The 25,831-nt window shown below is 29.4% G+C and overlaps 3 protein-coding genes and 1 non-coding gene across 5 annotated transcripts; 2 read left to right on the top strand and 2 right to left on the bottom strand.

The window, feature by feature from the left end:
- The first annotated feature begins 807 nt into the window (after positions 1–807).
- Positions 808–3,501, top strand: ZKT (protein containing PDZ domain, a K-box domain, and a TPR region). The gene is made up of 7 exons (XM_047305178.2): positions 808–1,373; positions 1,682–1,788; positions 1,893–1,990; positions 2,143–2,219; positions 2,667–2,787; positions 3,015–3,074; positions 3,147–3,501. The coding sequence occupies exons 1-7, from the start codon at positions 952–954 to the stop codon at positions 3,285–3,287; spliced, it is 1,026 nt and encodes a 341-aa protein (XP_047161134.1). The 5' UTR covers positions 808–951; the 3' UTR covers positions 3,288–3,501.
- A 926-nt stretch (positions 3,502–4,427) lies between these two features.
- Positions 4,428–8,062, bottom strand: LOC124831254 (Cytochrome P450 superfamily protein). Of its 2 annotated transcripts, XM_088103539.1 has the most exons (5): positions 7,934–8,062; positions 7,280–7,791; positions 5,770–6,225; positions 5,378–5,565; positions 4,428–4,883 (listed from the first exon to the last, which is right to left on the bottom strand). In XM_088103539.1, exons 1-5 carry the CDS (start codon positions 7,936–7,938, stop codon positions 4,584–4,586), a joined length of 1,461 nt encoding a protein of 486 aa, XP_087959665.1. In that variant the 5' UTR covers positions 7,939–8,062; the 3' UTR covers positions 4,428–4,583. The 2 variants fall into 2 exon arrangements, with proteins under 2 accessions (XP_087959665.1, XP_047161138.1); XM_047305182.2 differs by lacking the exons at positions 7,280–7,791; positions 7,934–8,062 and having other exon boundaries at positions 5,378–5,609; positions 5,770–5,911.
- Positions 8,063–12,206: 4,144 nt separating this feature from the next.
- Positions 12,207–12,279, bottom strand: TRNAF-GAA (transfer RNA phenylalanine (anticodon GAA)). The gene has a single exon. It is a non-coding gene; the product is annotated as a tRNA-Phe (tRNA).
- A 4,327-nt stretch (positions 12,280–16,606) lies between these two features.
- On the top strand, positions 16,607–19,390 carry LOC148205577 (uncharacterized). Its single transcript, XM_088103538.1, has 3 exons — positions 16,607–17,032; positions 19,014–19,064; positions 19,162–19,390. Exon 1 carries the CDS (start codon positions 16,766–16,768, stop codon positions 17,030–17,032), a length of 267 nt encoding a protein of 88 aa, XP_087959664.1. The 5' UTR covers positions 16,607–16,765; the 3' UTR covers positions 19,014–19,064; positions 19,162–19,390.
- The last annotated feature ends 6,441 nt before the right edge of the window (positions 19,391–25,831 follow it).

Genomic DNA, 25,831 nt, shown 5'->3' with positions numbered 1-25,831 from the left:
TGACAAATGTAATGCACTTTGTATGCATTTGCTTAATTAGTCTGTTTTTTTCATAATATAAACCATTTATCTTTTTCATTTTTCAATGAATTTTATATTCTCCTACTTTGGAAAAACTTATGCAGTATGAAATGAACTTCTGAACTATTTCTTGTCTATTTTTCTGTATTTTTTTTAATAATTCTGTTATTCCTTGCAACCATAATTTTATAAAAAAATATTATTTTCTCAATTCCATTGATATGTTCGTATAATATTTAAATTTTTTAGCTTTATTTTCAAACAAATTTTGTGTTGCATAAAAAAACTGAACATTTTTTATAATTTTAACTAAAGAAAAGTCGTAGTTATTTTTTTTCTACTTTTTATGCAGCAGCAGGCGCCAATATAAAAATGTGCAAAATACCCAAAAAAGTATTAATAATGTTGAAAATATCTTTGTATCATAAAATGATTAATATTTGAATAGTATTATTAAATGTTAAAGTTGTCTATAAGATGACACCACCAAAAAATTATATTAGCCTTATTCATACTTATAATTTTAAGTATTTTATTCCCTCCAAATATTACTTTATATTATATATTCGAGAAGAATTTTAATATTCCGATGAAGGTTCTTGATTTTTTAGTTTCATTTTTTAATTTTTCATCTCTATAGTAAAATTTCTGGAGTAGTAGAGGTAGCAGAACCACGTCTCAAACATTGGAAAATCTAAAGGTACACGTGGCATCATTGTAGTGAACTGAGTGGATGTGCTTTCATAACCACTTCAGCAATCTCCATTCACAACCTCTCATGTCTGTCTTTGTGGCCCCAACAACACAACCTCCATTTGTTAACTATGAAAAAGCACAGCTTCAAGCACCAAAGGATGTTCCACTCGTAGAAGAAACTCAACATAGAAATTAGCAGTGGCACTTTCAAAGTTTTGTGCATAACCATAAACCATGTCATCATTACCAACCACCACTAGTGGTCACTCATCTCTTTACTCTGCACTAACTTTGCCAAGAACCACCCAAATTCACCCAACCCTGTTTTCTTCCTCCCCCAAGTTCTTTTCTTGCAGAAGCACCTCGTACTTGGGTGTGTCCTTTTGTTTCTCCAACACCCTTTTGTCAAGACCGTTGCTTTTTGCTGTCAAGGCTTCATCCGGGGTTGGGTCAGAAGCATCCAAACAGGAGAGTGACAAGAGTGAAGAACAGGAGGAGGAACCGTACGAGGAGTACGAGGTTGAAATTGAGCAGCCTTTTGGACTCAAATTTGCAAAGGGTAGGGATGGGGGAACTTACATTGATGCTATTGCACCAGGAGGATCAGCTGATAAAGCTGGAGTCTTCAATGTTGGGGATAAAGTACTTGCCACCAGGTGTGCTCTTCATGTTTTTGTTTTTTCCTCCTTCTGTAACTTTCTTTATTTGGAGAACTATGTAGATAATTTAGGTGTTGGTTTTAAAGTATCATGCTTAAGAGACTTTATTGGAGGTCTTATATTTATTCTAGGTTGGTTTATGGATGTGGAAATGATGAGTTTAATTTATAGGCACTGTTAATGTCAAGTTTATATGTATATTATGTGCTTCGAAGTCCTGTTGAGAAGTAAACTTGTGCTCTTTGTGTTTGTGTTTGTCTCATGATGTTTGAGTCTGATATGACCAATATGTTCAATATCTGCAGTGCAGTTTTTGGGACTGAGATTTGGCCAGCTGCGGAATATGGAAGGACAATGTACACAATTCGCCAAAGAATTGGCCCATTGCTCATGAAAATGCAGAAGAGATATGGTTAGTTCAATGTGTTCATTTTGCTATGTTCGAGTGCTACTATATTCAGTAATCACTTTTGAATTTTTCTTAGTGATCTCAGCCATGGTTTATCACTTTGACAGGAAAGAGTATTGACAGTGGTGGTGAGTTAACTGAAAAGGAGATTATCAGGGCTGAGAGAAACTCTGGGGTAATCAGCAACAGAGTGAGAGAAATTCAAGTAAGTTTCATGGTTATGATTAAACTGTAAAATTTGTAGTCCTTACATTCACAAACATTTTGTATGAGATGTTTTGACTTCTACATAGACATGTCACTGCTGCATGCGGGTACAAACACTCATTGCCAATTCTCAAACTTGCAAAATTTCAGATGCTAAATGCTTTGAGGAAAAAAGAACAGAAAGAACGCAGACAAAATGATTTGAGAGAGGGATTGCAACTATATAAGTAAGAATTAGCAATTCAAAATCATTCTTTTTTTACATTTATGGTGTATCCAGTATTCCTTTCTATCCTTTGTTTGTCTAGCCCTTAACATTTCAGAATGTTAGTCTATTCTTCGAAAGGGATGAAATGCAACATCTTTGGAAGAACTAACAAACATTCTGAATATAGTATCTGACAATTGTCTCCGATTGATAATTGATATATTGTCTTTCATCAGCAATTATTGTGGAAATTTTAGTTTTGAATCCTAAATGCTGTTCTGTTGCTCAGTTATTGATTGAAACCTTATCTAAATATGGCCAAGGGCCTAAACAACTGGTTAAAGAAAATACCTGCTTCTCTTTCCAAAATCTCAATTTGCATCATATCTTGGTTAAAAGTCTAACAAATGATGCTATCTCACTGATAATGTTATTGTGCACTCTGTTCCTGGATTAAATGCTGAAGGAATGGAAGCTATAATGAAGCACTAGAGAAATTTGAGTCTATTTTGGGATCAAAGCCAGAGCCTGAGGAAGCAGCAGTTGCAAGTTACAACGTTGCTTGTTGTTACTCTAAGCTAAACCAGGTATATGTTTCCTACCATTTTCTCTCTTGGAACATGCAACTTGACCTGATCTTGGATTAGTTCCTTATTATCCATGCTGAATAGACACCAACAAGAACAACATACGTTGTAGTTAAGTGAATTCATTAGTCTTGCCAACAAACAGTTCTATGATTTACCTATCTCTCTCTCTCTCTATATATATATATATATATGTATACTAATGGAGAGTAATAAATTTCTAACAGATTCAAGCTGCACTTTCTTCACTGGAAGAAGCCCTGAATTCAGGTTTTGAAGACTTCAAGGTGATGAACCTACTTGAAGCTATTCCATTATCATATTGGCTAAGCCATCTAACATTGTTGTTATTTTAACAGAGACTGAGAACTGATCCTGACCTAGCTAACGTCAGGACTTCAGAGGAATTTGACTCTTTATTGAAAAGATTTGATGAATCTTTTATCAATGAGAATGCCATCAATGCCATTAAATCTCTATTTGGATTTGGTAAGAAATAACTTGTTTTGTAAACACAGGCACAGTTTGGCTGACTAAGTGGTTGGTTGAGCAATATGGTAATTATTTCCCATGTGTGTATAACTTTATAGTTTAACTACACGGATCCCTCATTTTTTGTCCCTGCACTGGGATCTTGCTTTATGTACTACTAGTATAATCAAGCAAAGTTATAAGAAGCTTATTTATGATCAATAAAATTGTGCATTTCTATTACCTTCTTCTACTTTGTTGCCTGTTCCTTCATTAACTGCTAACTTGATGAAGTTGCATTGATTTTCCCCTACTTTTTGATGATGTTGCTATTTGTTATGATGTTTCACATAGCTGTTTTTCAACCATCAACAGTTACCTTTCTTTAAGATTGTCAATTTTTTTACTGATTTCAACTTTTAATTCATTGTACAAAACTCCATCTGCTTCCAAAACTTTACATGTTTTATAAATATTGCAATTTCTGTTCTATTTGAGCAAAAAAATCAAATTATTAAATATTTAGATTATAAATGTTTTTGGAAGTAATGAGAGCAATACCAAAGGAAAAACTAGCTTGGAGAAGTTATAGGTTTTAGCAACTGGATTATTTCAGACAGGGGCTGTTTTAAAAAACAAGAACATGACAAAGAAGAAAACCACACTCATCCCCTTTTCCATCAAATTGATCTTTATGTAAAATTGTATAACAATTTTGAACAACTTAAGTTAAATTCATGTTTAAACTTTATAATTTTCCATCAAATTGATCTCTGAACTTTAATATTTTTAATATGAAATTAGTTAACTACATGACATTTATTCTATAAAACTTAACAGCAGGGCGGAAATTTTGTATTTTACACATTCATGAACTAAAGTATATTTTATTGATTTACAGGAGAAAAATGGTACTTACATAATATAATAATTTAAATAGTCATGAAGAGGGAAAAAATAACATAGAAAAACATCAAAATTTATTGGTGCAACTTGTTTACAGAGGAAAGTCTTGTCTCGTTCTTAAGACTATATCTAATTTTCTTATACTGTTTTGGACATGAACTTCAATGTGTCGTCTCTTCATTTTCTCGTATACAGAAATAATTTCAAAACGCTCGTATCGCAAAAGTTAGACATGAACTTATGTGTACTGAATAATAACAGAATAATCAAAATAGATAGAAACTTCATAGAAATCATGGAAGCAGATACAAAAAACTTCTAATCGAAGTAGAAAAAAAGTTTTCTTCAAATATAGCACGATAAGCTGACTACTTAGAAAGCTTCTAAAGCGTGCATTATGTTATAGCTAAGTTATTTGACTATGAACTAGAAGGATGAAGTCGAATTTCAAGTCCCTTTACTGGTTCTAGCATGGGATCATACTTCAACTTTTCATCAGGAATCACCAATTCCCACTTGAACCGTTTCACGATATTATGCATGAACACAAGTATCTCTAGTCTAGCAAATTCTTGGCCCAAACACATTCTGGGGCCACCTCCAAATGGAACATGTGCAAAAGGTGTAGGCCCTGCTCCTTCAAACCTTGAAGCATCAAAAGTTTCTGGATCCGAGAAGATTGTTGGATCCTTGTGTGATGAATTAGTGTTCCAATGCAACTGTCATAAAACATCATAGATAACATGATCAACATGAGACAAGGTTCTCCCCTTCAGCATACAATAACTTCTTTTAATGGTCTTGAAAAGGTATCAGTTAGTATTGCTGAGTATCAGAAAATGAACGAATCTTTTGGTCTAATTTAACATCACACAGCTCAAGTAGTTCATGGAAACAAGCAGAAATATATATATATATTGGAAGGTGAGGTTTGCACCCACCTACACATGATAAGCTGGATAGACTTTAAACTGTTATTATGATATTATGGTAAGAAGTAAACTTTAAGTTTAACTCAATCTTACAAACGATTAAAGGTGAGATTTGCACTTATTTATGTACTGTAAACTAGTTTTATCACTAGTCAATATGAGATCTTTAACAAAGGTTAAATTGAACATGTCTCGAGAACTAGTAGTGATTCCAATGACTGTGTGGAGTGAAGAAAGTATGATAATAGAAAAGAAAGTTCTACAAAAGAAAGGAAAAATACCTTCCAGCCTTTAGGGATGTTATAATCAGCATAGGTGAAATCCTTTATAGCTTCTCTATAAGCACCACTGACTGGTGGAGACAACCTCATGACTTCACATACAACATTCCAAGAGTATTTCATTTTCTGAATATCTTCCCACTGCAACAACTGCCCTACCTCTTTCCCTCGAATAATTTCAAGTTGTTCTGTCATAAAAATAACTTCAACATTTATCCTGATCATGTTATGGCTGAAAAATAGTTGTCAGCAACAGTTTGCTATAACAATCTTCTTTGGGTGTGTTTGAACAAGAAAAATAAGAAAAAATAAGATGAACTTCTCCATGATCCATGAGTATCCAAATAAAGTCTTTATAGGAAACAAACATGGTTAAGGATTTTATTACTAACCTTTCAAGACATGTTCATAAACTTGAGGCAACTGTCCAAGATATTTCATGACCAATGATAAAACTGATCTAGTAGTATCATGGCCTGCAAAAAGTAGCAGAAGTATGTTATCAAGAATCTCCATTTCGGTCATAAACTTTCCACTTGGGTCAGATGTAAGAAGCATGTGTGATAGAAGGTCTTGAGTAGGTGATGCTCTCTTCTCCTCCAAATCCACTTTCCTTTTCTCCAGAATCATTTTAATCTCTTTCCTTATTTCATCTGCAGCTTTCATTGCACGATAAAACCTTGTTCCAGGAATGTTGAGGGAGAAGCCAACGATCCCTTTCAGAAACGCATCAAATTTTAACGAAAACTTTGATATTTGTACAGAGTCTTCAATGCTTAAAAATAAGCAACAAGCCAATTCAAACGTGTATAGCTTTACAATTGGATGGACAAAAACCTGCTCCTTTCCTACAAAGTTTCAGAGTAACAAAAGTATCACACCTTTGATCACAGATTCACACTATAAATTTTCTCTTTCGTTTCTAATGCATAACCAGTTTTTCTTGATGAAACAAAATAATATATTCAATCAACACTTTTTAATCATTAGAAAAGCTTTAAAATAGGTTACCTCTTAAGACTAGCTCTGATCCATGATAATATAACCTTATGTGTAATGCTTAATCGTATGCAACTGCAAGTATTGGATTTCACCCAAATTTCATTGAAGATTGTTATCCATAGTTTGCTATAGGATTTGGATTTTTTAAAGTTGGAAGAGTGTCTTTCAAAAGATCAACTGCAATAGTAAACATTAATCAAAAAGTTCAAGGTAGGGATTGTGATTAATTTTATATTTCCATTTGCACGAAGAATCAACTCAACACTAATGAAACATGAGTCAAACTCACTTATACCATAGGTTTATGGGTTTTCTTTGTTATATGTTACTCAACTTTTTTATATACAAGTGAGAGATATACAAAAGGTATAGGATATATTTAAAAAAATATGTAAGATTCCTAGTAGAGCTTTTTCTTTTTCTATAGAGTTCATGTTAGACATCTCATCTGTATATCATAGATTTGTTGTAAAATGAAACTAGAAAAGATTTTTAAGGATGATTGTACCAGGTGACAAGAATGAAAATAAGCGTTTGATGGAGAGAAGTCCTGCTGGATAGATTTGTTTTGTTCATAAATTTGACACTTCTCATCTGTCAGTTGGCAAGTTGAGCTGTACCACTACAAATTGTTTGTGGTACTTGTACACACTCACTAGTAACTGTATAACCATGGTAAGAGAGGATATGATAGTTTCCAATAAGGTTCAAGAACGTGGTATTCCCCACCAAAACTGAAAAAGGATCACACCAACACCAAAATCTTTTGCTTGATCATTGACACAAATATTTAACCACCAAAGCATTATTTAACTATCTGATGGTAAATCTTTGGTAGCACAATTCTCGTATGTATGACCAAACAAACAAATAATTGAGGTATTATGTTACTTGTCTTACCTTTCCAATAAGTGTCTATATGGTGCTGAGCAATTCTATCCATTTTTGGCAAGTAATTTCTGAGTGTTTCTGCATTAAGAAAGTTCATGAGCAACTTTCTAACCATCTTTGCCTCATCACCAACCTTGGTAACAAGGGACAACCTTAAGAGCTTCCTCACCGAACTAGGCCACCACACTTGAACATTCTTGTTCTCATTGCTAAACAGGAACTTGTTCCCAGCTGGTCCGCAAAACACAGCAACAGGATTTCCAAACATTGATGTCTTGAACACCCTTGAGTCATATTTCTCCACTCTCTCTTGCAGGAACCTTAACACGTTTCCCTCAACCATTGCATGCATGAACTCCAAGGTTTCTCCAACAACAGGCCACCCTAATCTTCCAGGAGGAAGATTCAGGTTTCTCAGTCTGGCCATTCTTGTCATGAAATGCAGACAAAGGACAAAGAATGCCAAAACTGCTGGCAAGACTACAAGCTTTGTCACCTCCATAAAGGTCACTGTCCTTAAACTGAAGGGCACAAGAGAGTATGAAAGAAGAACCAGAAAAACTGAGGTGTGAGATGGATTAAAGAGAAAGAGAGCTTGCTTGCTCTTTGGAATAGAACTGAACCAGAGAAGCCATATATAAAAGAAAAAGTTTCATAACTTACCTCATGTGATTCAATCATAACATGAAATTTTTACACTTTCAAGCTTTGTAATTATTTCTTAAGGTTGTGAACTGTAATTTCAGTTAATGTTCATCCTGAATTTTCTTGAAAGAAAACGTTGGTCCTCCAATTACAGAACACGAAAGTGACATTTCTATATTATATTATAAAATTAGTCCTTCATGCCATGACTATAACGACCATTAAGGTTTACAAATAAAAAAAAATTAAAAAAAAATGCTATTTATATAATAATTGTTGCTAACAGTTTTCTTTTCTTTTGAATGGTCAACTAGGTTTACCAATATTTAGAATTCTTTTATATAAGATTTTAACTTATTCTTTTGCAAAAATAAAAATAAATATAGGTTTAATGGTTTTTCTTATTATAATAATTTTTTCAATCTTTTTCAAAGATTCCGCATTTGGTTTCACTTTTTAATAAATAAGTCAATATAAATTTTCCTGCAAAATTAATAATAAGTTTATAACAATGACATATAATATAAATAACAATTATATATTTTTTAAAAAATTTATAAGATAGTGATACATATTACTTAAATTCAATTTATATAAGAGATTAGACCACTTCTAACTTAAAACATTAAGATAATGATTTTATAAATTTTTTATATTATATGATGTTTACGTTTCTCTATTTTTACTAATATAAGACTTGAAATCATACTTAAATTTTGAATTATTAAAATTTTTAAAAGAAAAAGTAAATCAAATAAAAAGCTTTAAAACGTTAAAACACAATTAAAAAATTATACCAATAATAGAACAAAAAATAAAATGTAAAATGGAAGAAATAATTCTAAAGTATTATGATTTACTATTTAAATGTATTCATCAATAAGTAAGATTTCACATGTATTGATGAATTTAATGAGTCGTTTACTTTTCCTAATATGGTATCTAGACATTATGACACATGTCATCATGAGAAGGAGAAAAAAATGTTGTATAAAATCTTTATTACTATGATTAGTATGTGTTCCATAAATTAATGTTAAACATACGTGTAAAGGAGCAAATATAATATTTAATTAATATTTTGTTGATGTGGAAATGAATGATGAAGAATAAAACATAGTAAACATTGTATTACAGAAATTGTATACATGTGGAAAACCGACAAATCAAAGCAAAGAAAGCACTAAGGAAAATGCGGGTTAAGGATAGAACAGTGCAAAGGCTTAGTGGGATTCAAAGACCATCATCTCTTTTCTTCGGGCATATATTTGAAAAAAAATTGAATTGCTAATACTTTTACTAAATCATTCTTAATATGGTATTAGAGTGGTTAATTTTTTTAAATGGATTATATAAGCACTTTTACTTAAGAATAAAGAGAAACATTATACTAAAACTTATACTTTTAAAATTTAAAAACATAAAATTGCGGACTATTTCAAAACATAAACTTTTTTTCATTAAATGGTTTCGACCTCAAGTTTAGAAATATGTTAATTTCAAGTTTGTCAATCATCTTTCATTTTTATGTGAGGTATTATTCGTTTTAGAATTTGTATTTCACTAAGATTTGTTTTTAAAATTTCAAGAATAAAATCGTTTCGAATGAGATAATATTTTAGGAATGTAGTGATTGATCTAACAATGATATTAAAACTAGGAATGAAAAAGTTCTTTTGTCCTTAACTTGAAAATTTTTATTCTAATATATTCAATAATCTCGTATTGTTTAAGAACGTGGAAGAGGAAGAAAATATAAAAGAATGGAGATTTAGTTTTTAAGTAAATTAATTAAGTTGAGGAAAAATAAAGGAATGAAGGTTTAGTTTTTAAGTAAATTAATTAATTTTAGTTGTTTATTTAAGATAATTAATATTTATGATTTTTGATGATACAAAAGCTATGTGATAAAGTAGAGTTGTGGTGTTATAAATAGTCACTTTAGTAGGGTTTGTTGGTTTAGTTTTTTGAGATAATTTTGTGGTTCGGCGAAGACACGTGATGATGGAATTTTGCTCTCCACCATTGAGAATAAAGTTCTGTCATGTACAATGGTTAACAACTTCTATCTTCAAAGGGGTTGTTAATTATTATATCGAGACTAATGGATAAGAAATTAAGAACATAGTGTATTATTTAAGTTATTAATTTTTGTTTGTGATTTTTACAGATTTTAAAAATATAAAAAAAAAAGTAAGGTGATATTTTTCGTGATGAAGAGGAAAAATAAAAGATAAAATCAGATAATGTTTTCAAAAGTGATAATGGAAGTACATGTGGCAAACAAAGGCTTCATGATAATATTTGTATGGTTCTAATTTTTCTCAATCTGTAAGGAATAATTCTAATACGTGTCTGGTTATTGTTCAGAAGAGATTTTCAAAAACAAAATTTTAAATTTTAAATATGAAAAAAAAACTTTTATTAAAATTAAAAACTTCAAACATTATATACATTTTAAAAAAACATAATTTATGGATAAACAAATTTTAACTTAAGAAGAAAAAAATTCTACATCTAATTTTTGAAGAAAGTTCATCATATCTGAGTTTAATTGTCTAAAATAACCCATATTCAAAGCTTTTTATTTTAGTAAACATAATTAGGAGAATATTTAGTTAAATATGCCAGTTACTTTGATGAAAATTGGTTATTATTGAAATTGATAAATCTCTCACAAAAATATATTTAAAAAAAATTGTGACTTTTTAAAATGTTGTTATTATATATAAATTTAAATCAATAATTTATCTTTCTAAGTAAGTTATATTTTATTAATGAATAATATGAAAAAGTGATGGAATTTTCGTAAAAGACTATACTATTTTATAAACAAAATAAAGTAAAATAATATAATTAAAGTTTAATTTTAATTTGTTTCTCGTATTGGTTAAGTTGATTTAATTTTATTTTTTTAAAAAAAAATTGGTTTAATTAAGTTTTTAATTTCTTAAAATTGATTTAATTTGGTTATTTTAAATTTTAATTCAATTAGATTGATGTTAGTGTTGTGTGTCAATGATTTTTCTTCTTTTAAAAAATTAACTTAAAAAAAATATTATTATCAAGTCATTATTATGTTATGTTAATAATAATGCTACATAACAGTCACAGTGTCATGAAATACTTATTTATAATTTAATCTTTATATCTAATATTTTAACTCAATTTAGTCTTAATCTTTTTTAAAATATAACAATTTGATCTCTCTTCAGATTAAATTAGTAATTAAACTTAATTATAACTTATATATACATCTTAAAATATTATTTTAGAATATATACATAAAATCATTTTATCTAAATACTCAAATTAATTTTTATACCTAAAAAATCTATATTTTAAACTTATAATTTTTTTTATTAAAAATGTAAATGTAAAGTGAAACTTATAATTTTAAAAATGACAAAATGTTACTTTACATCTACATTTCTAATATTTTAAAAAAAAACTATAAATTTAAAATAATTAAATTAAGATTATTATATTATTTTTTAAAATTTTGAAATTTAAAATATGTCAAAAATTTGACACAGAAACGATTCTAATTTCTTTCGTTAAAATTTGAAGACTACAAACATCATTAATCTTCAAAATTCTTAAAAATTTTGTTTGTATACTATCTATGATTTGTTTTATAGATAAAGAATTATAAAATACGTAGACACATAAAGAATTGTAGTAATGCATAGATTTTGTGCGAGGAAGAAATATATAAATTGAAAACTTGCATGATAGACGGAGATGAAATATAGCAGAGTAAGTACAGAAAAGGTAAAGCAGCTTGAAGAAAAACAACATTGATTGAGGATTGGAAAGAGGAATTTGTAAAAGATGGAAAGAAGAAGAAAAAGAAAGCATGATATATTAAGTCATGGGTCTGAAGAAAATGGAACCTTGGCCTTGCAATTGTTTGCATCCCAATCGGCAACCTGGGTTGCATTGTGAAAAGGTTGCAGCTCTAATCTTCATGCATATCGGCATGCATTTTTCCAAACACGTAGAGGGCGATACCCTTTCCTTATCAACGTTTTTGCCGCCACCTTCAGAACATGTTTCTGCATCCATCACCACCAATCTCATCAACAATACCAATATCACCATTTTGTAAAACATTCTCTTTCTTCTTCGCTGCCTAACAAATTCAAACCCTCTTCCCTTCTATATCTCTGGTCGCAATCCATTCTTTGACCCTCTTTTTCCACAATGTGCAAAAATCAAACTCCACTTTCTAATAATATCGTATCATGAATCAGGTAAAATAAAAAAAAAATTAAATTAAAATTTAGACTGCGGTGAACGTGGATCGAACACGTGACCTTCAGATCTTCAGTCTGACGCTCTCCCAACTGAGCTATCCCCGCAACTTGAAAGCTAAATGCAATTGTATTTTATTTACCAGATTATTCGATGACTAAATAATCAATGATAGAAGTTTGGTAGGTGGTAACTGTATATATAATAGAATATAATATTATGGAAGAAATATGAGAATACAGTATAATTGACGGTGGCCAAAGTGATAGAAATAAAAACTATTATGGTGATTTTGGTTATGATAATGATAGTATTAGGATGATATAATGTGACGGTAGTTGCTGAGAATAACAATTAGATCACATGGTTATAGTTTTTCTTTTTCTTTTCTTTTAATTAGCAAATCTTAGTTTTTAGTTTTGTTAACGGAAGAATCAAACTTACAATTTTTTTTTATAATTTCTTTGTAACTCTTAAAACCAACTTTATATTTTTTGAATATTAATAAAAAAAGTTGAAACTATAATCTCTCACTCTTCAATTAAACTATTACTACTATATCAACCTTGTATAACAACTATAATAATATTAGTAATTTTGGAGTAGAAGTTTTTCAACCATAATTATCATAATTAATAACCTTAGTTATGTTAATAATAGAGATCATGTATATACTATACATTATGATAAAGATACAATGGTAAAAGGGTGACATGTAATAACTCTATGAGAATAATAATTATATCAATCAAATAATATAGTAATATGGATTGGATTTGAAGAAGGCAAAATACATGTTGTCAGAACTCATTAAAACTTACTAAAAAACCTCAAGTAGTGGAAGCCAAGTGTCAAGCAAAGGAGATATGGAATCAGAAAGTGGAAGGCAGGTGTGAGTAGCTGAGTGGTCGTTCGGTTTTGAGGGTAGAAGAAAAAACTTAGTTTTCAAAATTCATGCCCCTCTCTGCATGCAACCATCTTCTTCAACCTTCTGAAACTTCATTTTTCTCCTCATTCTCTCTAAAAACCCCTTACTTCTCTCTAAGAAATCTTACTCTTTTCTTCCTCCGATCACCACTCAGGCACCATTTACATTCTCCCGGCGTCGAGGACGTTCATTTGAACTGATCAGTTTTTTATTCCGAGTTGGTAAGTTCATCTCTCCCTCAGCCGAATGGTTTTTCTGTACATGCAAACTCAGTTTTCGGTTGCATGAGTTTCTTAACCCCTTTCTGAACGCCTTTCTGGTCTTTCATTTAGTTAGTTTCGTAAATCGCGATCGTAGTCTTCTAAGAAATTGGTGGTGAACCATATTCTGCATCTGTGAGCGTTCGGTCACGTTAAGAGGTAAGGGAAGCTTATATAATTTGATTTTTATTCTCGTTCTTGAATGCTGGCGTGCTTGTTTGATTGTTGGATGAAATATGAAATATGGTTGTTATTGCATTGTTGGCTGTATGAGTATATGAATGATGATTTGGTTGATGATGAAATATTGTATGTTATTTAAAAGTATTGATGATTAATGAAAGATATGAAATGGGTAGGGATGTTGTCTGAGAGTCATTCTGTAATACTCTACTGTATTATGTAAATTGTGATCGAGAGTTAGTATTGATCATTTAGTTATACTTGAGTAATCGGTCTTGGACCAAGCGTTCGTTCTTAATAAGTGTTTGGTATTAGACCAGCGCTCGTTCGATATAGTGTTCGGTTTTCCTGAGGACTCGGTTGGAACTGGACTCTTTCATTTGGAGAGAATTCCAGTTGAGGACCTAGCGTTTTCATTTTGGTTATATCTGTAAATAAGCATTCAACCAAGGATATTCGTTCCTTGGTGTTTGGTTGTAAACTTCAGTATATTTATATATATTTATATATTTCGTTCGTTCTTGAACACTGGTTAAATGGTATTTGATATATATCAAGCCTTTATTCTATAAGTTTAGTGGTGCTCGGTCTTACACCAAGTGCTCGTACTAAGTAATGCTCGTTCTTACACCAAGTGCTCGTACTAAGTATTGTTCGGTCTTACACCAAGCGCCCGTACTAAGTGGTGCTCGGTCTTAAACCAAGCGCTCAACATTGATTCCTTAATCTAATGTTATAATAAGAGCATTCGGCCAATACCAATAGTGTTCGGTCTCTACAGTGCTCGGTCTTCGACTAACACTCGTTCTCCTTGATGTTAAACTCATAAATAAGCTAAGTATTTATAGCGTTCGGTTTCTTCATATAATTATGTCCGTTATTATTATTTGATGTCATATAGTATTAGTTTCTAATGGTGTTTGGCCTAGAGTCTTAGTACTCGGCCTAGGCTTAGTTGCGTTCGATTTAAACTCTCAGGGGTCAGTTCAATGAAATGGCTCACCTTGTAAATAACGTTCGATTCTATCAATCCCTGAGAAGTATCATTGTATTCGGTCTCTTTCACAACCTCGATAGTAACTCTCCTGGTTTGATCTTTTTGAGCTGGGAAACATCTCGGTGTCACTCCAAGTGTTTGGTCTTGTTTTGGGTTGAAGATTAACGTTTGTTATTCAGTATCCTATGGGATCTTTAGTCAAATTGGTTCGGTTGGAGGTTTTGACAATGAAATATGATGGAATATGATGTAGAAGAAATGAGTATGAATATGAAGGAGTATTCCGGGGAGGAATATCTCATGAATTGATATTGGAATTGTAAAGTATGAATGTGGTCAGACTAAGCTGTCGTTCATCCTGACATTCTAATGGTCACCGAGTCTCAAGTAGAGAATGATGGCGCATGTGGTGAGAATAGCAGGAGGCCTGGTTGCATATAGCTTGGGGTTCCAGCTATCAGACTAAACTCATATGTAGACTTGGGTTTCCAGCTACAGTGAGGGATGAAGGGCTAACCCCGTGTGGCGGCTTGGGTTTCCAACTATGATAATTCTGATGGTTTTCCAGATTACCTTTCCACGGGTGCAAGAACGTCGTAGCTACACAGAATTCATACAATCCGGACAGTCAGAGTCAAGTGGTCGTTATTTGCATGCCATGTTGTATGAATTATGATTTGGTTATTGTTTGATTTAATGATGAAAATTGTATGTTTTATTGGATGAATTAAATTACATAAGCTTACCCTATTTCCTGTCTTGTCCGTTTTGTACGTTCGGTTATTTGTCCTGTTGCAATGATCATCCGTGTGGATGTGAGCAGAAGGAGAAGAGTTGCTGGAAGAAGCATTGGAAGAGACGGACGTGAAGGTCGAACCTTAGGACGCTCGGTCAGTTGTTGGCCTACTCTTTTGTAGGAGCGTTCAGTCATGCGTTTGCTTTATCTTTTGATCTGACCGTTCAGCATATGAAGGGTTATAAGTCGTTCGTCCTATATTTGTAACCATTTGTGCAGTTTTAACTCTATTATTTAATAAGGTCGTTCGACCATAACCGTACGTCCCATCTTTTGTAAGAACTGGTCTGTAGTATTTTGAATGTGATGTTCTTATTATATGGTTTTACACTATAGTTTTAGAATGTTACACATGTTAACTAGATTTAAGTTTCTTATAAACTTATGTATTTTTAATTGAATAACTATTATTGTTTTTATTTATTAGTACTAATAAATTTAATATTTTCAATTGAGTTTTTGTTATTTAATATTTTGTTAATTAGGTTATATGTTATTTTGTTCTATCATTTTTTTAATTGATTCAAATGTTAAGAAGTGTCATATTTTGTGAAAATAATTGAAATTAATAGAAAAAAGCAAATGATTTTTATTGTTATGTGTTAGATAACAAGTCATGTTTTTCAATGACTTACAAGTTATCACCTATAGAATCAATGAATGATTATGTTTGGATTTATGAAAGAAGTAAAAGTTCTCAAGATAATTCAATTGAATAATATGTTAAATATGCTTTCTGAATTACGTAGACTCAATGTGTGAGACCTATGAATAGTGGAGGCACTAAGTAAACTAAAATTTCATAGATATAATTTCCGTATCACATAATTAATAAGAAACATTTGACTGTTTGAAACTTTATTAAAAAAAATAAAATTTTAAAAGTTTAATCAATTACAAAAATTTAATAAATATCAAATTAAAAAGAAATTAAATTTATCGTAAATTCAAAATATAGTTAGACCAATATATAATATAAGATACTTATACGTTGGTAATTAAACTATTTTATTAGTCCGAACAAATGTTCTATGATATACAAATATAATTATAGAACCACCGCGTGAACTTTAAAAAATAAAAAATGCCCATTTTATTAAAATGTATAAATATATATTTTTTATAATTTTAACAAGTTGTTATATTATTGGGAAAAAAACTTTCATGCTCCTTTTGTTAAACTTAATTAATTAATTATTATAATAAATAATTAATAGAATCTACAGTGTTTAATTAAGGTGCGACCGTTGAGACTAGTCAACAATTCCATGGAAGAAAAACGAAGAATAAAATAGGAGGATGAAATCAGAAGTTAGGGATTAGGTTGGTGAAATTTGGATGAAGATGGTGACAGTGGAGGTGGTGGTGGTGATGGATTGATTGTCATGGTGAGAGTGAGGGAAAGGAGAAGATAGAACAAGGATCGGAAATGGTGTGGAACAGCATGGTGGTGTTGGCAGTGGCACGTGCGTCAGCGGAAGCGTGGGAATGCATTGCGGAGCCTCTGAGCAGTGACCAGATTCTAGATCTGGTTTGCTGTTTCCCTCTGCATCAACTCGCTCTCTGTCTCTACTCCTTCTTCTGCGCTCCTCACTTCAACTATTCCTATTTCACTTCTGATTCCGACGAAGACGAAGATGACGATGATTCTCGTTTCGACTACTACTACCAATCCTACTCCGACTCAACTCAATAGGTATTCTCTCTATTCAATTTCCTTCCTCTTGTTTCCGTATTCATTCATCCTCACGTAATCGCCGTATCTAATTTCGCTTAAGCTGTGTTTGGATTAGAACGTTATTGGTGTTTATCTCGACTAGACAAAGGCTTGCTTCTAGATTTTGAGCAATTGCAATGTGTTTCTCCTTTTGATGAATTTTAAATTGCAATCTAAGGATACGCTTGGCTTTATTTCGATAATTGAAACTAGGTATTTTACGTTCTCTTTAGTTGTACAGTTTTATATATTTTTTACTTGGAGGAGATAAAATATAAGACAAACTTTGGCTTTTTTATATGCTTTTGGCATTATTTTTTAATTAAGATTTTTTTTTTTCCGGTGGTTTGCTAAGTAAAATGTGTTAATGTCATCGAGGTGAAACGAACATTGAGATATTTTGGGATAAACTTATCCGAAAATGAAAAAAAAGATGTGAGAAAGTTGTGGGAGATGAAAAAAATAGAATCATAAGCTAAAATTAGTTGTGGAGAAATCAATGTGAGAAAGTTTTTGTTGCAAACTAGTTTATATATAAACTAATTTTACTTTATGGATTTTTTTTTTAACTTTTCTTTTTGTAAGTATTTGTGGATAAGTTTAGAAACAGATCGTAATCAGAGCAATACTGATAACTCTTAAAGGAATTGCATGTAAGTTTTGTTGAAAAGAAACGAAGAAAGGAAAGGTTTGATTTGTTGTTTGTGCATGAGGGGAATATGTTTTGATACCATGAAAATATATTTTGTGAATTCAAATTTACCCAATAATGGTTCTATATGATGCAACTACTTTTATTCTAATTCCATCATCGGAAGTGTGTGAATGAGATGAAACTTATCATTGTAGAATGATGTAGAAATTAACAACTTTTATTGGAAAAGAGTGGAGTGTCATTTTATATTGAACGTTTTTAAGTTAGCATGTACGTTGTCTCTTCTTTGGGGGTGAGTTGTGCCTCTGAAAGATTTGAGTTCATAGATTTTCGGAAGAGGGCTGGAGGTACAGTGTCCGGTTTGATCTGGGAAGCTTTTTCACTGTACCTGATGTTGTCATTATAGCGCAAGGGAATCATTCTATTTTCCTCTCTGCCAGGAAGAATTTCTTCATACGTAAGTTGGCTCATTTTAGCATTCTTAACATCCGTCGGCTAGATTTTGTGTACTTGAGTTAATTATGAAGCTCAAGTTAGCATAATAATTTCAGTCAAATGCATCAGCAATCCAGTGATTTATTCCTATTCTCAAATAAAGTCAATCCTTGTTCATCTATTGCCTTCTCGGACAGATTGATATTTTGAGTAAAGTGCACCAGAATCCAGTGACGGCATAAGATCTCTGACTTTTGTCTGTCCACTATCTTGAGTATTATTCCCTCAGAATAAGGGATTACATTCCTGGAATCAGTTCAATTGCCACAGTGTATTTTCTTTGGATAACAGCATCACTCACTACCACAGTCAGGACCACCAATTCCGAGGCCACTTTCGGAATGATTATTTTCCTGACCATACCAAAGATAATAAGAGGAGTGAGAACTGCATTAATTTTCTTTCCATCAAAAACCATTACAGTGAACCAAAAGTTAGCTAATAGGTTCATATAGAAATCCACAGAATACCATTCCCTTGATTGTATTGCCAATATTATCACAAGAGCTGCTGTTTTATGGTTAAAATTTTATCAAATAGTCAGCAGTGTGTTCGCCTTGTTGATTACTCCAGCAATTAAGCAAAAATTGAGAAGTCGGAACTTTAGACATGCTAGAAATTGAGTTTATATATTAGGAAATCCTGCTTAAACTTCCTATACTGTTGGTTCCTCGATGAAATTTTGATGTTCTTTTGGGAATTTAGATTTTGTTTGGTGTTCGTCCAAATTCTGTGATCATCTGCTGCAAGTTATCATCCTTAGACTCGTCATTATGTCTCTACTGACCACGCTTTTTGCCCTTTTGATAGGAAATTGCCTGCTAATTATCTGTATGAAGTGATGTAACGAGACTTTGGTTGGTAAGACACAAGAGATCCTCAATTGCTGTGTTTTCATTCAGTCCTTGTCTAGTTGCTAATAAATGGTGAAATCTTGTTCTTTTGTTTTCCTTTTCAGAATGAGATGACACCAAGGATTTTAGCAGTCTTTAAGCTGCCCCCATTGTATAAAAGTATACACTTAGATTATTGTAGTTGATTGATTCATCTCTTCACATTGTATACCCTGGTAAAGAGTGATTTGTGAGTGGTGAGATAATTTTAAGGTGCCCTTGAAGGGGTGTTGTGATATAAGTTCAAAACTGAACTTTGTTTAGTTAATATATAGTACATACCTTTTCTCATCACATATTTCTCAAAATTTAACCCTTTTTTATGCTTCTTTCCTTCAGTATATATTATAAATAGTATCACAATTCATGGGTGCCATTCTTTACTGTGTTTGGTTTCATATATGTGCAAGAGTGTATAACTTTAAAGACTACAACTATATTTAGTCTTAAATGAAATAAAGAGTTTGATTTTGACGCATTATTGTCAATATAAAGATTTCTGTATTACCAATAAGTTAAAATCCATCTTAAATATAAATTTTACCTTATTTATTGCAAAAATTTCTATAATTTTCAATTATATAAGAATCCATGATTAATTAAAAGTTAAAAATCATTTATTCCAATTAAATTCTATAATCAAATCCTTTTCAATAATAATCTAAGATTAACAAAAGGATAATTTCTTCCTGTATTTCCATAAATTTTGTATTTCAAAATACAAAAACTTATATTTCAATTTGTATATTTCATGAATAATGTATTATAAATTGCATAATCCATAACATAAATATATTCTGAGTTGTATAGTTTGGAAAATAATTTTTGCATTATGAATTATGTATTTTGAAATAAAAACGTATACACATTCTGAATTTTATGTATTTTAAAATATAAAATTTATGTTTCAAATTACACACTCCAAAATAAATAAAAAACAGAAGATATTTGTGAAAGTACAGTAAAAAACTTCATAACAACAGTCTATACAGTAATAGGACCATTTATGGGCGTGAGTGGACTCAGCCCAACCAACAAACACCAAACTTCTGAACGTAAGCTATTTTATTAATACATGATATTTAAACGAAAATATATATATATAAAAAGGACATTGACATAGAATAAAATAACTTTCCGTTATAGTCTAATTAAAAATTAGGATCAGTTATTCTTCCTTATTATTAATTTATTTTGTTCAATATAATCTTTTTATTGATAAAAATATTTAATCAAGTCTCTCAGTTTTAAAATTATAAACATGTAACTTTTTTAGGATTAAATCAAGTTCCTAAATTAAAAAATATATACTATAAGTCTTTTATCCATTAAAATTCACATAATGAGTTTTGTACACTGTCGCTGTATATCCCTTGTTAACTATTTATGCATAATTAAAAGTATTGATAATTAACAGTTATGATACTAATTGAATGAAAAGTTATTACACTGTTAAATATTTTAAATCTAAAGAGTTTGGTCACACTTTTTACTAATATTGAAATTAAATTGAATAAAATTAAAAATGTATTTAAGTCTAAAATTGTTATGCATGATAAATTTCGTGATATTTATAATTTCCGTTTGGGTGAGGTATAGTTTATTATTTTACTGAGGTGTGATTTTTATAATAATTGTGTTGAAAATTATACTAGCACTAACTAATATCAGTTCTTGCTATAATTATTTTTACGTAAATAGTGTGTAGTTGATGAATTCAGTGAATAAAACATAAACAAATTTGAACAATAATGGGCTACTTTTTTTTTAATCATAGATTTTGTTGGAACTTCTCTTAGAAGTTATGTACGTTAGTTTCTATGATTTAAGAAAAAAAAAAGGAAAATGAGAAAAGGTAAGTAAAAACAAAAGGTGGAATGATTTTATTTTCCAAGTAAGAAAGAAAATGGAAAAGTGTGTATACAAAGTAGTATAAATATTTTAATAGAATACAAGGAAAATAGGTTCCGTTTCAATTAACTAGGACTATTTCATTTTATATATTTTTCATCTTAATTTGTTTTATTTAGACAGAATAAATATCATTTGTAACTGTCCTATTCAGGGCTAGTCGGAAAACTTTGGAGGAAATATTAGTTATCCTATCAAAATAACACATTATTCGAAAATAATAATTGAAAATAAAACTAATGGAATTAGTAGTCTTAAATATTCTTATTGTATTTTAATTTTTTAATAGATTTATTTTAGTTTTCTAAAACCAAAGTTAAGGTAAAAAAATATTCAAAATTAGTCTTTTATAGTTTCTATCGTGTAAAAAAAACTGTTTGAATTTTTCTTTCTAAACGTAACCAAAATAATATTTTGAAAAATACACATATGATAGGAAAATAATTTAGTAATTACATAAATGGATTTTTTTACGATAAATGTATAAAGAGACTAAAACATATATTTAATATATAATTTTAGATTTTAAAATCTAAAAAGCAATTTAACTTGAACTTTTAAAATATTCAAAATCATATTAAAATCAAGTGGTCAAAAACGACTTTTGTAATGAAAATTTTAAACTTTGAAGAAACAATAATGGATAAGATGAGAGTGAATGATGGATAATTATGTAAAGTCCATTCAGATTTTTGTCACTCAAATGTTCATCAATAGCTTGTGAGAGGAAGAGAATCAAACAAATTTCTTTCATTATTTTGAGATTATCTTAAAATGATGAGACGATGTTCGAACTATACATATTACATCACTTAAGCAAAAAAGATTGTGTCATTGAAGTTATGTGTGCATTAATTGTTACATTTGTTTGTTAAATAAAATATTAATGTTAATATGTAATTATCTTTGAAAGGAGTTTTTTAATTTTCTTTATTTTTTTTAAATTTAAAATCTTGAGTAATTTGTTTGATGCATTTACCATATTATCATTAAAATAGCAATTAATAAAGAATATACATGTGCTTAATTATATTAATTATTAATGAAGTTAAAAATAAAATTAAAGTTGTTGCACTATGTTTTTTTAATTATAATAAAAAAATGTCAGTATTTATTGTATTAACTTTATTATTTTATTTATTTATATTAGTATCGTCTATATTAATATAATATATATTTATTTAAAATAGTGTAAGTTAAATTAAAACTAATTTAAATATGAATTTATGTGTTTTTATTACAATTAACACTAATATTATTATTAATACAAAGGTCCTCGTTTAAAGATGAAAAATATTTGCACTTATAATTATATTGTGTAAGTCTTTTGTATAAATCTTTTTATAGTGATCTTCTTCGTCAATGTATTTTTCTTTTCTTTGTATATGTTTTCTTCATGTACACTCATACATTTCGTTTACATTAATTTCTTTTATTCACCTATGTAAAGAGTTTTTTTTTTCTTTTTTTTTTATTAAAGAAGGAGGTGTTGTGTGGATTATTTTTTTCACTACACCTTTATAGATTAGCCAACACTTATATAGCAACGACTCAATAACTATTACCTAAAATAGGAATAAGCCACAATTTGTTTGTCTTTAAACTATAGTTTATAGAAATAATGTTGCGTATTTGTTTCAAGTAACGCGTTAAAATATGTAAATAGGTATAGACAATAATTTTGATAACGTGGATAATTTCTGTCCATATTTTTAAATTTTTTTACAATTTAGACAACATATTTAAAATTATGGATATATAATTTAACTTTAAAAATTTCATAACACCATCATGTGACCTAATAATAATTAAATTGTTTCATGACACATCAATTCTACCGTGAGGGGACGCTAAGTAAGTTAAGTCACAGTCAAATCGTTACACTAGATTGTTACATTCTTAAGTAAAAAGTTGAATCCTAACTATCAAATATAACTGATGATGACAGAGTAAAGATCACAAATTTGATTCCTAGTGAGACAATTGTTAAAGGAAAAGATTGTTGCATGTTGCACAATTATCCTATAGTGTAGGCTAAGTGGGTTAAGTCATAATCGAAGAGTTTGATTCCTAGTGGGACAACAATTAAATAAGTGTTGCCTAAAGAATACATAACCTCTAAAACGTATTGTGTAAAACTATGAAATAAAGTGTTAACAAAAACAACAATTTTCAAACAAATTCGTACTTTTAGAAATAAATTAGTTGTCTTTAAACAACGGTCACATAAACAACCGTCACAACTGCATGCTTCATGATTATAATGTTATGTCTAAACTGTCTAAACTAGTAACAATATATTTTACTTAAACAACTTGTTTAAATTGTCGCTTAAACTAAAAAATGACGTAGTAATGTTTTTGTTGAATGAAGCTACAATATGGATATAAAAATAAAGCATTTGTTGTTATGTTCTATTACTTTAAATTGAATGTTAAAATTTGTTTTCATGAATGTGTTTGAAAATGGAAATTTGAAATTAAAAGATGTGAACGAGTAAGCTAATATTCTATAAATAACGTGATAAGAAATAATTAAAGTGATATTAGGCTAATGAATATGTATAAACAACAACCAGAAAATATAATATTGATAATTTGTAATTGTGTGACATAGGTAGTAAAGATTCAAGTTTTAAGGATACACAAAGTCAAATAGGCAAAGATGATATCATGTGATGAGTATTTGTGAATATTTTTAACATTAAGTTCGGTTTGAAAAGTCACTAATATTAAAAAAAAAGTATAAAAATCACTCTCCCGTAATGTTATACGAGATTTATACTAAGAAGAAACAAGTCTTTCAAACAAACATGTAAGTTTGAACTTAATATTAATTAATTGTGTATATTTTGTACGAATAAAATATGTTGCTTGTGATAAGATGAATACTTATATGTTTAAATAAATTGATAGTATGGTTTTTATTTCTTTTTACAGTTATGGTTACAATACTCTACGTGTTAGCGTAAATATATGTTAACATTTATTATTATTATTATTTTTTTTAGAAAAATCCCATAATACTTTCATTAATATCTTATTTAGTTATTCAACAAAAATACATTTTTATATAAAATAGTAATTTTTTTAACTCGATATCTTAAATTTTGTATGACGACCAGATACTTTAATAAAAAAATCTTATAAAATTAAAGTTTAAAATTCATAATATATGACTGAAATGCCTTTTTATGAGTCCCAAAACATTGTTGACTCTGAAATCTGAATGAGCACGACGTTTCCTTAAATTACGCATTTCACATCTCTTACCTTTATGTGTTTTTCAACTTCAATCATGCACCATTTAAAAAAAAAAAAGAAAAAACTAAATCAAATATAAAATTTATGAATAAATAGTATTTTGTTTTTTAAAATCCATTTTTAAAAATTTATGAACGAACAATAATACTAATTAGACCCCACAATATATATATACTCTTTTTGAAATTTCTATGTAATAGATTACAATTTATTGAAATAATCAAATTTATTGAAATTTCTATGTAATACGTTTTTACTTTTTATTTAATATTTTTCTATAATTCAGAAAGAACGTTGAGTTTCATATAGTTTTTTTTTTCATTATTATTCATCGCACTTGAATATGTGAAAAACGTTATTTTAATAAATAAGTTTGAGTTAATGTTAGCACATAAGTACTTTAGAAAACAATTTGAAATATAATTATAATATCGACCATTTTTCTATCTATGTGCTTTTGGGTTTTGTTTTTCTATCATTCACTTTACTTATTTCCCTTCGCTCTATATTCGTAAATTGTATAATATTTGCAAAAAATATTTGTAAAATTTTAACATTTTTCGTAAAAAATATATATTTAATTAGAATAAAAAAAAACTCATGTCTATTATAATGATATATTTTTCTTCAATTAATTAGAATGTCCTTTGTTGAATCATTGAAGTAACTATATAAGCATAATATTATTTGCCTCTTGTGAACAAGTATATCTATCAAAGTACACATTAAAATCTAGTAAAAAATTACTTACCAAATCAAGATACCTAATACCTTTTATAAAATTATTCCATTTGGGCATTTATTTCACAATATAATTATTTATTTGTTTAGCATGAACACTTTTCATAATATTTTTACTACAAAATTATTAGGTAAATAATCAATTCGGAACAATAACTATTGTCATATTTTATTTTAGTATAATAAAAAAAATTACAATCTTAACACAAAAAGTTTAATTTCATTAATTTTTTTTATGTTTATTAAGTTAAGCATGTGTTTGAATTTTAGTAACTCATATGTATTTTTAGTAAAGCGAAAACTAACAATAATATATAATTAACCTTAAAATAATTAATAAAATAAATAAATTTACAAAGCAAATTCATTCCAGATAATTATACATTAACACTAATTTTCACTTTAATAAGAATAAGAATAATGTGTTATTATTATTGTTTCTTTCTTTCTGTTTTGTTAGAGAAAATCAATAAGGAACTTGAGGTATTTTAGTTTTTTATTATTATTCTAAGTAAATTGGAAATTATTCTATTTCTGTTTTTGTTTAATACATATAAGAAGAATAAATTGTCTACATCTCCATCCTATGAGAAGAACAAGAATATTGTTTTCATTCTCTTTGGTTATTCTTTTAGATAGCTCATTCATTTCCATCCAAACCCACCATATTTGATAATAATTAAGTGATATCTTTCCAATATCTAATCCATCATCATCATCATCTAGTACATGTAAAATAACACAATGCATTTTGTAATCATCATGTAAAGATGACCCATGAAAACACCATGATCATGATTCCTTATAAACCCTTTTTTGG

The sequence above is a fragment of the Vigna umbellata genome, chromosome 1 (genome assembly GCF_029865625.1).
Source record: "Vigna umbellata cultivar VRB3 chromosome 1, Vumbellata_1.0, whole genome shotgun sequence".
Lineage (NCBI taxonomy): Eukaryota > Viridiplantae > Streptophyta > Magnoliopsida > Fabales > Fabaceae > Vigna > Vigna umbellata.
This window is presented reverse-complemented; position numbering and strand designations above follow the sequence as displayed.